A 15,252-nucleotide genomic window follows, 5' to 3' on the forward strand; every position below is an offset into this window, starting at 1 on the left:
AGGTATTGTTGTAGACGTGCACTGATCTCTAAACCATTAACATTTTGGAGGTTGGAAACCCATGACCAGCAGATATTAGACTCAGGTAGAGGAAGCAGCCCCTTTCATAGTTTAGCCCCGGCAAATGCCAGAAAGACAGCTAAGAAACTACCTCTTAGATAGGTAAAGGAAAATAGAGTCCCACTCTGTTTCCATTTTAAATCCAACTAATATGGACTCGTTCAAAAAAGACATACATTTCCATAAACATTTCATAATGATGTTATGAAAAAGAAATATTTTACTATTGTAGACAGAGGCAAAGTCATGACATTTGAAATTCAGTCTTTTCTCACATATATCCCAAACAAATTAGAATAAAGGTGCCAAAAAGCAGAAAATAACTATGAAAATGCCCATGAACAAGAGAGACAATATGCACTACCTGTCTGTAGGCACATGTGCCCCTGCAAGGTTAACGACTGTTGGGAATATATCCATGTTACTTGTTGGCTCATCAATATGGGCACCATGCGGTATCACCCCAGGCCAGTGGAGAAGACCAGGCACACGGATACCTCCTTCCCAGTTTGTAGACTTTCCGCCTGAAAGAATGAAAATGTTTCTTCTGCAGAAAATCATTTCTTCTTTAGGCACCCTCTTTTTGATGGATGAGGAATAAACCCTTATAAAACGTGTGATATTTCATTACAATCAGTACAGAATAGTTCAGCACATAGAAAAATGTCTATTTTATCTATATTATTTGATCCTGAAATTAAATGCATCAGGAAGGAAAATATTATAGTAATTTCAGTAGTTTTTGGATGTCCCAGGTATCTTTTTTTTTAAACCAACAATAATTAATATACAGTCAACATTCAAGTATCAGACTAAGTATATTCAACAAACTTATTACAAATATACTGTTCCTCCTTTTTGATTCTATGCCACCCATCACTGTCCCACTGTCGCAGATCTTTCTATTGACGTGAAAACAAAGCGTGTGTTTATTCTAGTGATAACAGTATTTAATATAATGTCACTGACAACTCTATATGAAAAGGTATCACAAATATATAATTAACTACTTATGTGGTACTGTGGAGATGCACAGTGCTCCAGAATGTTTTAAAAATACATTCTATTTAAATCAGTTAAAAACATATCCTGCCCTTTATTATGGAATAGTTTGGTTCTGTTTTCATTATGTCAGTAGCAAAACTCCTAAGTACCATGTTGAGTATCATGAGTTATTTCGTGGAGGCAAATGGTAGGTGTTTACTTGAAACAAATAGAGCAGATCAACTCATGCTCTCACAATAACTTTACAGATATCCAAAAGTTAGATTTATAAATAAAGGTTCTATATTTTAGATACAGTGGGGGTGGGAGGAGGGGTAGGGAAGAGGGAAGGGAAGTGTATATACTAGTTTAAATGTCATAGTCCTCAAATCAAGCTTAAACTTACCCATTTTGGTAATAAGTTAATAATATATTCTGAATTTGGGCTCCAACTTTCTGCTACATCAATGTTCCTGGGATGCATAATTTTCCATGAAAAGACCATAACATTTGCCCAGTGAGGTAACTACAGTATTGGATTAATCATAATCAGGGATCGCCATGTTTTATATAGTTTGGGATCTTTACTAAAGGATCTTTGCTCAGATGTAGAGAGTGAATGCATAGAAGCAGTTAATCTTTCATGATAATCCTCTTTAATAGAGAAGGAGACACATTTTTATCCTAGATTTACACAGTCACTTCCTGAGGATCATCTATTCCTCTCTGAACACAACTGGCAGCCCAAGATTAGAGGTCATAAGACTAAAACATTCAAAAATCTCTAAGGAAAACTGTCCCATTAAGAGCTGTATTCTTGCCCTTCAGCGAATCAATTTTCCTCTTCACATGATCTAGTGAGAACCTCTGTTCTGATTTTCTCTGGAAAGATAAATAAAGTGTGGAAAATTAAAAGGATGGAACAAGGACATAGGACTCTACTTTTCTTTAACCAAAGGAAAATGAGTGTCACATACAGAAACAGCCTACAAAATTAGCATGCCAACATACGTGGCAATGTAGTGAAGAGTCCAGATTCCTAGTATACAATGGATATGTCTACCCATGCAATTAATTGGAAGCAATATACTCCAGTGCATATCTCACAAGGTTTATTGCTCCAGGTGCCACATTTACATGCGCACCCAGGACTGCAACATGTTGAGCCAGGTTGGAGCAGCCCCAGCTGGAAGGGGTGCTTCCTGCATATGAAAACTGTGAAAGCTTGGGCAGTGTCTCTTGCACAAGAATGCAAGACAATGCTTGGGGCAAAACTGAGTTGTGGTAACAAGACTGCCACAAGAGTATCAAACTCTGCTAATGCCTTGCAACCCATTAGGCATTGAGACAGTGGAGTGCTTGCAGTACCGGATGCCAGACCCATGCCATAAGATAATAACAGTCATGATAACAGGCCTCAACCTTCTACCACACCTAAGCCTAAAAAATAAGTGATGGTTAAAAGTATTGTCAGAGACCTGACATGCTCATGATGTGTGTATCTAAGAAAGCCAAAGAAAAAAAGTTGAGCCAGTAAAGGCAAGGAAACTACATATGCATTTCATAGACTTCATAGACATTAGGGCTGGAAGGGACCTCGGAAGAACATTGAGTCCAGCCCCCTGCCCCAGGGGCAGGAAGTCAGCTGGGGTCATAAGATCCCAGCAAGATAAGCATCCAATTTTCTCTTGAAGATGTTCAATGTAGGTGCATAAACCACCTCCAATGGCAGGCTATTCCAGACCTTGGGGGCTCAGACAATAAAGAAATTCTTTCTTATGTCCAGCCTGAAACAGTCTTCCAGTAGTTTATAACTGTTCAATCTCATCATCCCTTGAGGCGCTCTGGTGAACAAACATTCACAGTCAAGCAACACCTACCCACAACAAACCCATGCTGGGTATCCCTCAAGATATTGCCATGAGCTAGTCTGTTAAGGATGGCCTCTTTGATAATCTTTCCCAAGACCTTCCCCAGGATATAGGTCAAGCTGATGGGCCTGTAGTTTGCCGGATCCACTTTCCTCCCTTTCTTGAAGATAGGCACCACATTGACCTTCTTCCAATCTTCAGGCACTTCACCAGAGTGCCAGGAGTTCTTGAAGATCCATGCCAGAAGCTGAGCTATGATGCTAGCCAGCTCCTTGAGTACCCTTGGGTGTAAACCGTCAGGGCCGGCTGACTTGAAGGTATCCAGCTTGTCAAGGTGTTCCTTCACAAAGTCAGCTTCAATGGAGGGCAAGGAATCTCCCTCACCCAGGCCTTCCTGACCCACTGTGGGCAGAGGCGTCTCATGGGACTGGTGAAAAACTGGTGCAAAGAACCCATTTAGCAAGTTTGCTTTTTCATGGGTAACAGTTGTCAGTTGTGCCATCTGGTTTAGCAGGGGTCCAGTGTTGCCCTTGCTTTTTCTCTGGCTCCCCACATATCTAACAAGGACTTTTTATTGTCCTTGATATTTGTAGCTAGCTGGAGTTCCACTGAAGCCTTGGCTTTCCTGGTTTGTTCTCTGCAGATCTGGACCAGAGCAGAGTATTCCTCCTTGGTGGTGGTTCCAGTCCTCTATCCTTTGTAGGTCTTCCTTTTAAGATGCAGGAGGTCCGCCAGTTCCCTGGAGAGCCAAGGGGGCTGCTGTGCCCTTTTGCTGCCTTTCCTCTGAGACTTTGCTTGCACATCCAGGATTGTTCCCTTGAGGAGCAGCCACTCATGCTGAGCTCCCCATCCCTTTGGGTTGTGGCCCTTTAGGGCCTCACTGACAAGCCTCTTTAACTTGTTGAAGTCAGCTTTCCTGAAGTTCAGGACTTCTGTGTTACTGACTGACTTGCCAGTTTTACGGCAGATGGTGAAGGTGATCAGCTCATGGTCACTGTCACCCAGCTTCCCTTCGATCATTGGGTCACTGATTAGGTCATCCCCGGTTGCCAGTACAAGGTTGAGCAGTGCTTTACCTCTCATCGGCCCATAGATTTTCAGAGTCAGATAGAGGTCAGCCATGCCTGAGAAAAAGCTTTGTGACCACTCAGATTTGGCTACGTGCTCCTCCCACGAGATGTCTGGGTAGTTGAAGTCTCCCATGACAACCATACATTGGGAGTGCATGGCCTCAGCCAATTCCTGGGCAAACTCCTGGTCAAGGTCTTGACCCTGGGTACGGTTTCTATAGTAGACTCCCAGCATAGTATCCCCTGCCATGCTCCCCATAGATTTTAACCCAGGGGGTCTCAAGTAGTCCACCGTGGGTTCCAATGTCAGCTTGCAGGGACGCGTAGCTTTCCTTGACATAGAGAGCTACACCCCCGCTCCTTTTGTCTTCTCAGTCTCTCCTGTACAGGGTATAGCTGTCTATACCTGTGGCCCAGTCATGGGTGGAGTCCCACCAGGTCTCCATTATCCCTATGACATTATAGTTATTTGTGTTTAGCAGGAGGAAAGTTCCTCCTGTTTATTCCCCAAGCTCCTGGCATTTGTGTCCCCTTTGGGGACGCTTGCCTTGCCTACAGTTTGTTCCAGGGCTGGGGCAGGGGTGGATTCCCTTAAATGCCTTGGTCTGCTGGCTTTGCAAGGGTTGTTCAGCGGGCCAGCAGTGGCAGTAGTCCCCCCATCTCCCGGCGGGCTTAGTTTAAAGCCCAGTGGAGCAGGATTTCAGGTGAACTAGTAACTAAAGAAGACAAAAGACTAAATATGCATCTCAAGAGGAACCTGTAAAAGGTCCTGGAAAGATGTCGTGTTCACATGACATGGTCACATTTCTTAAAAAAGGCATCCAATGTCTAAGTTGTTACAAATGTATTAATCATTCAATGTATGTCTTGAGTTTTGTAAATAGAACATCACCAGTACAAGCTATCACAAATTTGCCCCATTGATAAACAAATACCCAAAGACTCGTCTGGTAACCAATGCCTCTAAACATCCTGTTTGACCACTGAAGACCCATCATCTGTAATTGACCTATAATTGCAGGGGCTGCAAAGACACACAGCCTCCACACCTAGACAAATCCAAAAACAGGAGCCTGGCAATTTACAAATTGTCATATAATGGTCAACCTTTTCCTCCCTGTTTTGTTTGGACTTTAATCGGACAACTATCAAGGAAAAATGCTTTGAAGCTATACAATTAAATAGTAGAAAGCAAGACAGAACTGCTGGCAAGATGTGTGCAGTCCAGGGAAGACCAAGAAGCCATCCTGCCACCCAGCTGATAAGCAAAGGAGCCACGCTGTGAGGCTGTACAAGAACTGCTTCCTGCCTGCATTGGGTAAAGATCTCTTTGCAGCTAAGATAATACTAGGAGTAATAGCTCATTTTATACTGGAAAAGAGTCTTTTTCTGTCATTTAGTTTTGTAACTTGGTGTAGTTACAAAACTCCTGTAGTTATTAAAGCAAGCCTTTCTGCTATTCATCAACTGAGTGTTGTGTCAATTCTCAGACCACTAGGTTTTAAAAAACATTTTTAAGGGCAACAGGGGACCCAGTGGGTCATCCTGTCAGCCCAGGGCTGCTCCAACCAGGTTCAATATGCTGCAGAGGGGCTGGCTGGGACACAAGGATGCTCCAGTGCAAGGCCAGCCAGCAGGCAGCCCTGCACTGAAGCACCCTCATACCCCAGCTAATCCCATCAGCACCTACACATGCACTGTTGCAGAGTAAACAATTCTTCCACAGGATTGTACATTTGTTAACAAGTACTAATCTACAGTGGAATTAATTTGTTTACTCCTTCCCAATAGTACTGCACATGTAGATGCTAAGACTTTGTTGTGGGGCTAATTAGGCAGATCTGCAGTAAATGTCTCATGTAGACATGCCCAGTGAGAGGAAGAAAACAGAACATTTGGAAAGAAACACTTCTCGGGGAGTAGGAACTTGAAGAAACATGGCCCTGGTATGAAGCACATTAGTGGGAAGGAGAAGATAAAGTTACTTCTAAGGCATTGTGAAATGATGGAGATGATACTGAGAAATACTACCAGTATCCACCAGAGTGGGTGGATCTAGGAATTTGAAAATGGATGTGGATGGTGTAGTGCATCATTGCATAATACAACACCATTTTTCCTGAAGTTAAAAAGAGACTAAAAGCTTTACTAACACAGTAGGGACTTAGGCTATGTTTTTCAGTTTAATATCAAAGCCCTCCCCCCGCCCCCCGCAAAAATGGAACCTGCATTAATGAATCATGCAGATTTTAATAAAGTCAATTGACTTCCTCACTGCTGTGTGAATAGAAATGCAACTGCCACTGCTAGGCTGTTGATTTTAAACTTTTGGGTTAATCAGGAATTATAGGGGGTAACAAGTTCAGTTCTGCACCCCTCCTGGATCCACCCCTGCCCACAAGAAAGGGCTCTACCTGTCTTTATATACAGAGGATGCCTAAAAGAAAAGAGCTAGAAGGTCTAAAGAAGGCATTTCAGTTTTTGCCCTGTGAAGGGCTTCCTGTTCATTCTGCTTTGCCTCCCCCATCGCTTTTTGCTTCCAGGGTTTCCTGAAGCAGTTTCTATCCTTGTGAAAGTCAAGAACAGATTAGTAAGCCAGAATGCAGGCGAAGTGGGGAACTTCAAAGCCAATACAGCCTCTATGCTGCTATAAATAGCTGTATCTTTTTCATCTTCTGGGGAAGATGATAACATCAGCAGATCTGCCAGCTCTTACAGCATGATTATGAATCTCCTGATAGCATTTTCTTAAAACTCTAGATGCTTGAACTAAGAAGCTGCACTAGAATCTCAGTGTTCAGTTCTTAAAAGGAAAGCTTCTAGCCCTTGTGCTTCGAAAGAAAAACTTGAACATGAAAAGGAAGTGTGCCTTAAAGATTCAAACCAAAAAGAATATAAAATCCTCCAAAGTTCATTATTTAAAGGAACCTTTATGATATTTTGGGCCCAACTCATTTTTCAATCCTTAGGGCTGGGAATTAGCCAAAGAAGGGCAGCAGCCAGTGAGTAGTAACAATATACAACCACACAGAAAGATATTATTTTTATTCTCTTAAAAGTCTATAAAATATTTTTAAAAGCAAACTAATAGAGCCTAGACTTTATTTGCATGCTTAGCTGTCTGCAGCTGTCCGTGTTGTACTAGCTTTATATTTAACAATGGCTTATCTTCTCTTTACTTGCAGAAAAAAACTGCAGGAACAGGCAAAGTACAGATGCAATGCTCGGTGATCACTCAAACAGAGATTCCAAATTTTCATCTTCCTTCATTTCACATCTCATCTGAAAGCATATCTTGCCTAAATCTCTGCTTCATACCACCTGCTATCATTTAATTCTTAGAATATAGTTGATACGGAAGATGCTGTACAAAGTGAAGTTCTGAAATTCTATTAATATAACCCATCTTAGTTTTCATCATTCTCCGATCCCAAAAATTATTTAAAAGTGCTCTTTCACTTGGAGTCTAACAAGGCTAAACAATCTTTCCTTCCTACACAAGACAGAAAGAGGCCTGTGCCAGCCTTTATTCTTTTGGCTGTAGGGAGAATAAAAAGAAATGAATGACTTTACCCACCTGTAGTGGACTCTTAGTTATGAACATCTATTATCAAAATTGGTTGCTATTTCTGTACCTCATGAAAATATTGTAGAGCAATTCATTTTTAATGGCAAGACCATCTGGTAACCCCTCGATTTAAGCTATGTTCAGTATTTGGTAAAGTTGATTTTTTATTTTCATCTCAAACAGTCCTGGTTCTCATACAAAAAACATTATAGGTGACACATGCCTCAGATCCTCTTCCAAATCAGAACAATTAATTGCTTGCATTATTTTGTATTCTTTTTGGGATTGCATGGTTATCTGTTCATTTTAGAACATCTTAGAATATCTTAGAGACAGTGGGTGAAGTCTACAGGCAAATGTTTACTGATTTCACTGATTTCAGTATTATTAGTGCACATTTTGAAGCAACAACACACACTAACTGTCATACTGCTGAGCCTCAAATGGCTACTTACGCAAATAAGTTCTACTAAACATGAATGATTGAGACATTGTTTGCATTATTCAGTGGCTGTTGACAAATATTGCAGCTATGAATGTCTTCTCCAACTTCTTCTTATGTTCTGCTCCTAATTTTTGGAATACAGTGCACATTGCAGACACTTAGCTACATCGGTCTAGAATGGAAGATAACTTAAATTGCTCTGAATTCCTAAACACTGAGCATGTCTACATGTGCACTGATGCACTGTAGTTATAGTGCATTAAGTTTAGTATCTGTAATAACAGGTATTAACTCAATGTGCAGTAACTGGCACTGCTGCACAGTAGCACCGGTGCACACCTTTACAGTGATGCTAACGTGACTAATTCTACTGCACACTAGCTCATTCACACAGCTTTTTCTGTGACACACTAATGCACAGTAGAATTAGTCTACTGTGCATTTAGCATTTTATGCAGACACTCTCATAGATTAGTGTACATACTTCCAAAAGGCTCAATAATTAAAATCAAAAGAGGAATCATAGCTTCAGGAGAACCTCAAGGCTTATGGAACTTCAAAGTTGAGTACTGCTCAAATGGGTTGGAGATTTAGCCTGAATGTTTTACTAAATCCACAATTCAACCCAAATTTTAGTAGGAGTACCATAGCACCCAAATGTCCCAGTCAGGACACGGCTTCTTGTGCTAAAAGGTTCACAGATACATAGGAACATATTGCTCAGGCTCTAATATTTAAAGGGTTCAAAAAAATCTTCTATATCTCTATGTGTTTATCTGAAAAATCTGGAAAAACACAGAGGACTGGTAAATGAGAAGGGACCTACACAACCAAAACCAAGAAATGCAAGGCAATCAAGAGTGATATTCAGGGATCCTGGTTTTCTCTGATCAAAAAAAAATCCCCAGTTTTCAGGTTAGAAAAAGTAACATAAAAGCCACATTTTTCTGTGATTAAAATGAAACACCAGTAATTCATAGATATTTATATACACAGTGATGATTAATTTTGACTACAGAAAAATGTGTATTTTGGGTTACTTTTTTAAGCTGAAAATTGGGGATTTTTTTTAACAGAGAAAACCAGGTTCCCTGGCACTGATATTTGAGATGCTGAAAAATTAAACAAGATAACATCAAGGAATTCCAACTATTTCCATGTAAATGCCAAAATGTTATAATGAAATAAAGTTGAGGGAAACAATTTCTCAGTGCTTAACTACTCCTGGGAACAGCCATTTTTAGAGTGTTCAAGAAGAGAGGCGCATTCCCAATTTAGCCATTAGTAAGATACAGAAGTTAAATAAAGAAGTAACTGTAGCTGAACCATGAAGTAATAGTGACCACAATGTAATTAGATTCATTCATTCTAGCGAGACAGTGACATCGAAAGGAAATGTTAACAAAATGAGAATGTAAATCAAAGATGAAAAGTAATGCCAGGTATAGCATTGGTGTCAGGTAAGAAAACAGTGTCTCACAACACACTGATAGCTTGAAACAGAAAAATGAATCCAGGATGGATAAGGTAAATTAGAGGGTTTAAATAGAAACAGTATTTGAAGCAAAGTATGGAAATCTTTTCCTAGTAAGACACTATACTGGAGCATAATTTAAAGCACATCTGGACATCTTCTAAGGGGCTGAGATTCAAGTCACAGACTCCACAACCCATACACCATGGAGATCCTGCTCCACCTTCTGAACCGTGCAGGAACATCCCCCCCTCCACTACACCATGTGCCTGTGCTCCCCTGATGTTGCACTGCACACCCATGCATACCTGACCATAGTAGCAAAATGCCACAATAGTTATTGCAGTCACTGCAGTTGACTTTATTCTTGTATAGCATGACTATATTTGCATCTTGTATATCTTGTGGTACTGTCCCTACTCTACAGCAGTGAATAAGAAGCTTGTATAGGTGGGGAAGAAGCACAGATGTTCCACACTTGACCACTTCCACAGGAATGGCATCTTTTCCTAGGGACTTGCCATAACCAGATTTTCTATGGCCATACTTAAGTCCTCAACAGTTGGAATATCATCAAGCTCTTCAAGTACAGACCGACTCTCAATAAAGTTAAGAGCTGTGTCAGTGGCACTGCTTTCCCTTGAATAATAGGAGCAAAACACTATAGCCTTTGTCCATTATTATTTATGTTTCCTGTATTACATGAGGCCAGGCAAATTGGTCAGGATCCACTATCAGCACCATCTTTGGCACTGAAGTCCACCTGGACATATAAGGTCTCAGTGTTTGGAATCTTACTGATAACACTAGCCAGGAAATGTGAGAATCCTCTCTGAACTATTTGCTTGATTCTCAATCATTTTGGGAAGATGATTTCTAACACCAGAGCCTATCCCATGTTCATGTGTATTTTCAGAAGCTCTCTCTTGCCAGAGGAACATACGATATTGTTCTCTTAAGAAGCCATCCAAGGCCAGGCATTTTTCTTGTGGTGCTGCAATGTCAATGTTCAACCAATTCAGTTCCATATCTATCGCTGCTATCTCACAAGAATCAGAGATATTCATGAGACCATCAGTCACATTAGTACACACGGTTCTGACATTCCATGTTGAAATGTGAAGTATTGATCTTCTCTTTTTTTTTTGGTCTGGTGCAGTGATGCAATTTGCTTTTTGAGTTTGCTCTTAGCTCCAAGCACCCATTGGTGTAGGCAGACGATGGCAGATTAGCACCTTAGGGCGTGTATAGACAAAACGGGGGCCCTAAATTGAAGCAGTGGGCATTTAGAAACACTGTTTCAATTTGGGGCTTTTTAAACCTCCATGTCACGCATACAGGCAAACTTACCTGCCTTTCCAGTGGCGGGGGGGGGGAGGGCAAGCTGCTGGTGGGCTGCAGGGTGGGCTGGTGCTTCCCTCCACGGCAGCGGCAGCCCCCTCCCAGGTGGCACCCGCTCTCAGACATTGGGCTTGGGCAGTCCTGGGGACACCACAGCCACAGAGGAAAGCACTGAGCCCCTGCACAACTGAAGCAGGCAGGCAGGCTTCAGGGGAAAAAGAAAAAAATGATCAGGCTTGCTGCTTTTCTTGGGCAGAGCCTGCTTTCTTGGGCTGCTGCCAGGCTACCTGCACGAGCTTCCTGCAGAGCCCCTGAGCTGCACGGAGACCAGTGCTTTGCTCCACAGCTGAAGGGCAGCAAAATTAAAACTCCTGGCAGGAGTTTTAGTTTGCTGCACCCCAAGTCATTTAGGGCTCATTACATCACCACATTTGCTACAGTGGTTGGAATTACTGTGCAATATGCCACCGACAAGTGCAAACACCGACAATATTAAAGCAGTTCAAAAGCATTTAACCCAATTTAAAGTGTCATGCACATATATATGCTCCTTGTTTCATCTGGACACAGCCTTACTGGCTAAGGGCTGCACTGCTACAGGTGGGCAATGAGACATAATAATCACTCCAACTGGCAGAGACAATCTGTAGTATTCTGCTTTTCACCAAATGACCTGGATTTATAACTAATAAGAGCTGCATTTTAGGCTGAGCCCCCCACTTGAAAGATAAAGCAAAGTTGGATTGACCTCTCCAGGGTACAAAATCCTTGGCAGTGTATATGGGAACACTGAGCTGCTCACACACTAGTGTTTTACTCTTGGCCTTAATGATTTAATCCAAAGAAAAGGCAGATGCCAGTATGTTTGGAACCAATTTGGCTGCAGGAGCTGCCAGAGCAAAGGGGGTTATCTATTTGTCCATCTGTTGGAGGCTGCAGTCCTAGACTGGCTGCCAAGCAGGGTTAAAGAGCCCAGTCTATCCTATCATGGAATTAGGTCAGGTTCTCCTGTCACCATAATTTACAGTAGATGGTATGGCTTCTGCTAATGTTAACACCAAGTGCTGCATAGTAGTTAAATAACCAGGTGGCAATGACTTCAAGCAGAGGAACACCTTAGAGGGAGAAACACATCTTAGCCATAGTGGAGGAAGTGTTGCCAAGATGTTGGGGCAATGAAGTCCCTGAGGTGGGAGCAGGCAGTGAAAGCTGGAAGAGGGAGAAGGAGCCCAGGACTTTGGCTGCTGTTGCTCCCAGAGTGATGGGGATGGGAGCGGCAGCCAGGCAGGAGCCTGGGGCCTGCAAATGTATCCCTTCCAGCCCACATGTAGCCTATAAGCTACCAATTGGATAGCCCTGATTTAAGGCAAGCAATCTGTATTAAGGACATCATGAAAGGTAATATGGAATTTGAAGAACTAATTGAAATACGGTATAGAAAAAAATAAAACCTAATAGATTTTTAAGCATGCCAGAATCAATAAATTTCAAATATTGATGGGTCCAATGTAAAGGTAATAAAGATGGAGTAGTCAAAGGAGTTGGATACAGAACAGAAATGGTGCTGGAATAACGTGATAATTTAAAGCAATATATGAAACTGGGCCTGATTAGCATCATAGCAAACATCCAAAAATTTTTGAGGAACTCAAGGAAGAACTCTGCTGAGTTCCTAAGAAAAATGCCTACTGTCCCACTATTCTGAAGACATAGAGATTAACAAAAGTTAGATTTTAAAAAGATCTTTGATAAGATCTTTCACAAGATGCATATAAAAAAAACTTAAGTAAGCATAGTAATGGATTAAAAAGTGACCCAAAGAAGGAAACCAAGAAGAAATAATTGATCAATTTTCCTCATGTCATAATGTTAACTGCAAGATGCCTCAAAGTATTAAGTTCAACACTGATTAATATATTTGCTAAACATGTGGCAAGGAGACTCAGTAGTGAAACAGCAGAATCTGCAGGTGACACAAAGTTATTTAGGTTAACAATTAACTGCTTAATTACTTTGTCAAATCTGGCCTGCAATTTTTCCTGGTACTAATCTTTTCAGATATTAGACCATAATCAGAACATGAACTTTCAAAACATAAGACAAGTGATGTCATCTTTTTGTAATTTAGTGAGTAGTGCCAGTCACTCCAGCCAAACAGCTCATAAATTTTATTATTGCTATTGTTTTGGCTGTGTATCAACAAATAAGTGGGTTCAAATTGTGAAGTTCGATTCAGAGGTTTTGACTGAGGGCAGAACCATTTATTGCTGAGTGAATTGCTACATCTGATAAGAAGGTTAAGTGGTTCAATTCATAGTTACATTTTCATATATTGAAATACAGAATATTGAGCTATGATACATAGTATATCCTTTCAGTAAGATAATCATCAGAGACTCTAAATTCCAATATATATGTACGTGCAGAAGGGCAAGATGGATAGCTTTCTTGTCCTGAGAATTTTCTACACATACTTTATCAAGTGCCTGGTATTTTAGCAAGGCTGATGTTCATAAAGTCAGCCATCCAGATTTACACAGGACTTGCACACCAATTTGCATGTATATGATGGATTATGACAACGTGGGTCTTTACATAAAAGTAATAGATTATGTATATCAGTGTTCATTTTCACAAGTGCCCTTCCAAGATGAGGGGCTCCCCATTACACACACACATTATATCCGTAGGGGAAAATGCCTCATCTTGGAATCAAATTCGAGGTGGGGGGCAGGCAGCTGCTCCAGCTCCGTGCCCGACTCAGGGCTGGGGCTGGAGTTGTAGGTGCTGCCTGCCCCTCCTGCCTCTGCCCCCCATGACTGGACCCCCATTGCAACCTCAGCCCCCTGCCCCCGCTTCCCCACCAATTGCCCTTGCTCCAGCCCTGGACAAGGGTTCTCTGGGCACAGCCTGGCCTGGTAGTGGTGGGGCATGGCACCTCCAGCCCCAACTCTGGGGCTTGGCTGAGCTGCTGCCATTGCTACTAGCCAGGGCTGATGTATTTATCAGCTTACCTCATGGCACATCTGTAATTCACATGATAATTCATTTTGAAAGAAAAAGTGTCCATTTTGGCCATTTGTACATGTGCCGGGGCTTTAGTCCCCTAAATTGAAATGGTGGGTTTTTAACTGTGAGGATTAAAAACCCACTGTTTCAATTTAGTGGCTTCCATCACCATTACAGTGAGAGGCCCAATCCTTTTTTTTCCCCCTGCAGAGCATGCCTATGTCTCTCACAGCTGGCGGACAAGCTGAACAGACCCTCAGCTGCAGGAGGTAGGTCCTTTCCTCCATGGTGGGCCACCTGAGTGGGTTGCTAATGGGCAAGTGCTGGCCAGGGGGGACTGCCACAATAGAGGGAAGGCCCAGGGTCCTCACAGCTCAGGACCTGCCTGCAGCTTGACCCCAGCCATGGGAGATGTGGGCAGGCTTCACAGCACCCAGCCTGATCCAGCTGTTCTCTGAGCATGAGCTGGGGCAGCAAGCACCTGCCAGTAACCTGCCTGGGTGACCCCAAGAGCCACCACCCCTGGAGAAGGAAGGACTGGGTTTCTCCACAGCTCAGGGGCCACTCAGCTTGGCAGTTCACTCCCTGGCTCAGGGAGATGTGGGCAGGCTCTGCGAAAAAGAAAAAAAGGATCAGGTCCCTCACTGTTTCTGCCTTCAGCTTGCCTCTCCTGAGCGGGGGAGTGAGCTGTTAAAAGACAGAAAAATTACAAATAGCTACATTGCAAACTAAACTACATGCAGATGTGGTTTAGTTTGCAATGTAGCAAACTCATTTAAATCATAAAAAAATCCCTGCACGTGTACAGCGTGATGCAATTAAACCACAAAAGTGGCCAATTTTCATCACGTGTTCAAGCATCCTGTGTTTTTTGTTGATTCTATCCATCAAATCTGTATTGATTAAACTAAGATCTGTTTCAAATTTGTGACTGTTGTTTAAGAAGTATAAATAAAATACTACACATAAAATGGCTGGAAAATATGCCATTACATGATAGTTCTAAAGATAGATACATTTCCCAATTAATTCATCTTTTTTCTCATAATTTATCTCTGACAGTCTATAATTCTAACCTTTTTAGAGGTTCCAAAATACTTCAGGCTATGCCTGCAGCTACAAATATGTACTACTATGGTCTTTGAATATGTAAAGTCTTATCTAATGGCTGAGAATTAATGTCATTATTCTGCTTTTCTGAAATCAGATCCACATGCAATGTGATACCTTATCTATAAAGTTATAACTTGCAAGGTTACAGGCTTATATTCAAGTTCCCTCTTTTGTCTTTTTTTTCTTCGTTTTTTAGGAGGGGTGGGGGTTACAAAGTAGGATGGGTTGAAAAATAAGGCAAGATTTTGAAAAAAACCCAGAAAAAACAGCAAGACTCAATTTTGTCCAAGTAAAAACTAAGTTTTTATCTCTTTTTT

At 41.7% G+C, this 15,252-nt stretch overlaps 1 protein-coding gene across 1 annotated transcript in view; it reads right to left on the reverse strand.

Moving 5' to 3' along the window:
* STS (steroid sulfatase) overlaps positions 1 to 15,252 on the reverse strand; it is a 179,677-nt gene that overhangs the window by 57,651 nt on the left and 106,774 nt on the right. The window contains exon 8 of the mRNA XM_090064043.1: positions 425 to 584. Coding sequence (XP_089920169.1) covers positions 425 to 584 — 160 coding nt within the window. The remainder of the gene's footprint in view (positions 1 to 424; positions 585 to 15,252) is intronic.

The sequence above is a fragment of the Crocodylus siamensis genome, chromosome 1 (assembly GCF_052110815.1).
Source record: "Crocodylus siamensis isolate JL-2025a chromosome 1, ASM5211081v1, whole genome shotgun sequence".
NCBI classification, from domain to species: domain Eukaryota; kingdom Metazoa; phylum Chordata; order Crocodylia; family Crocodylidae; genus Crocodylus; species Crocodylus siamensis.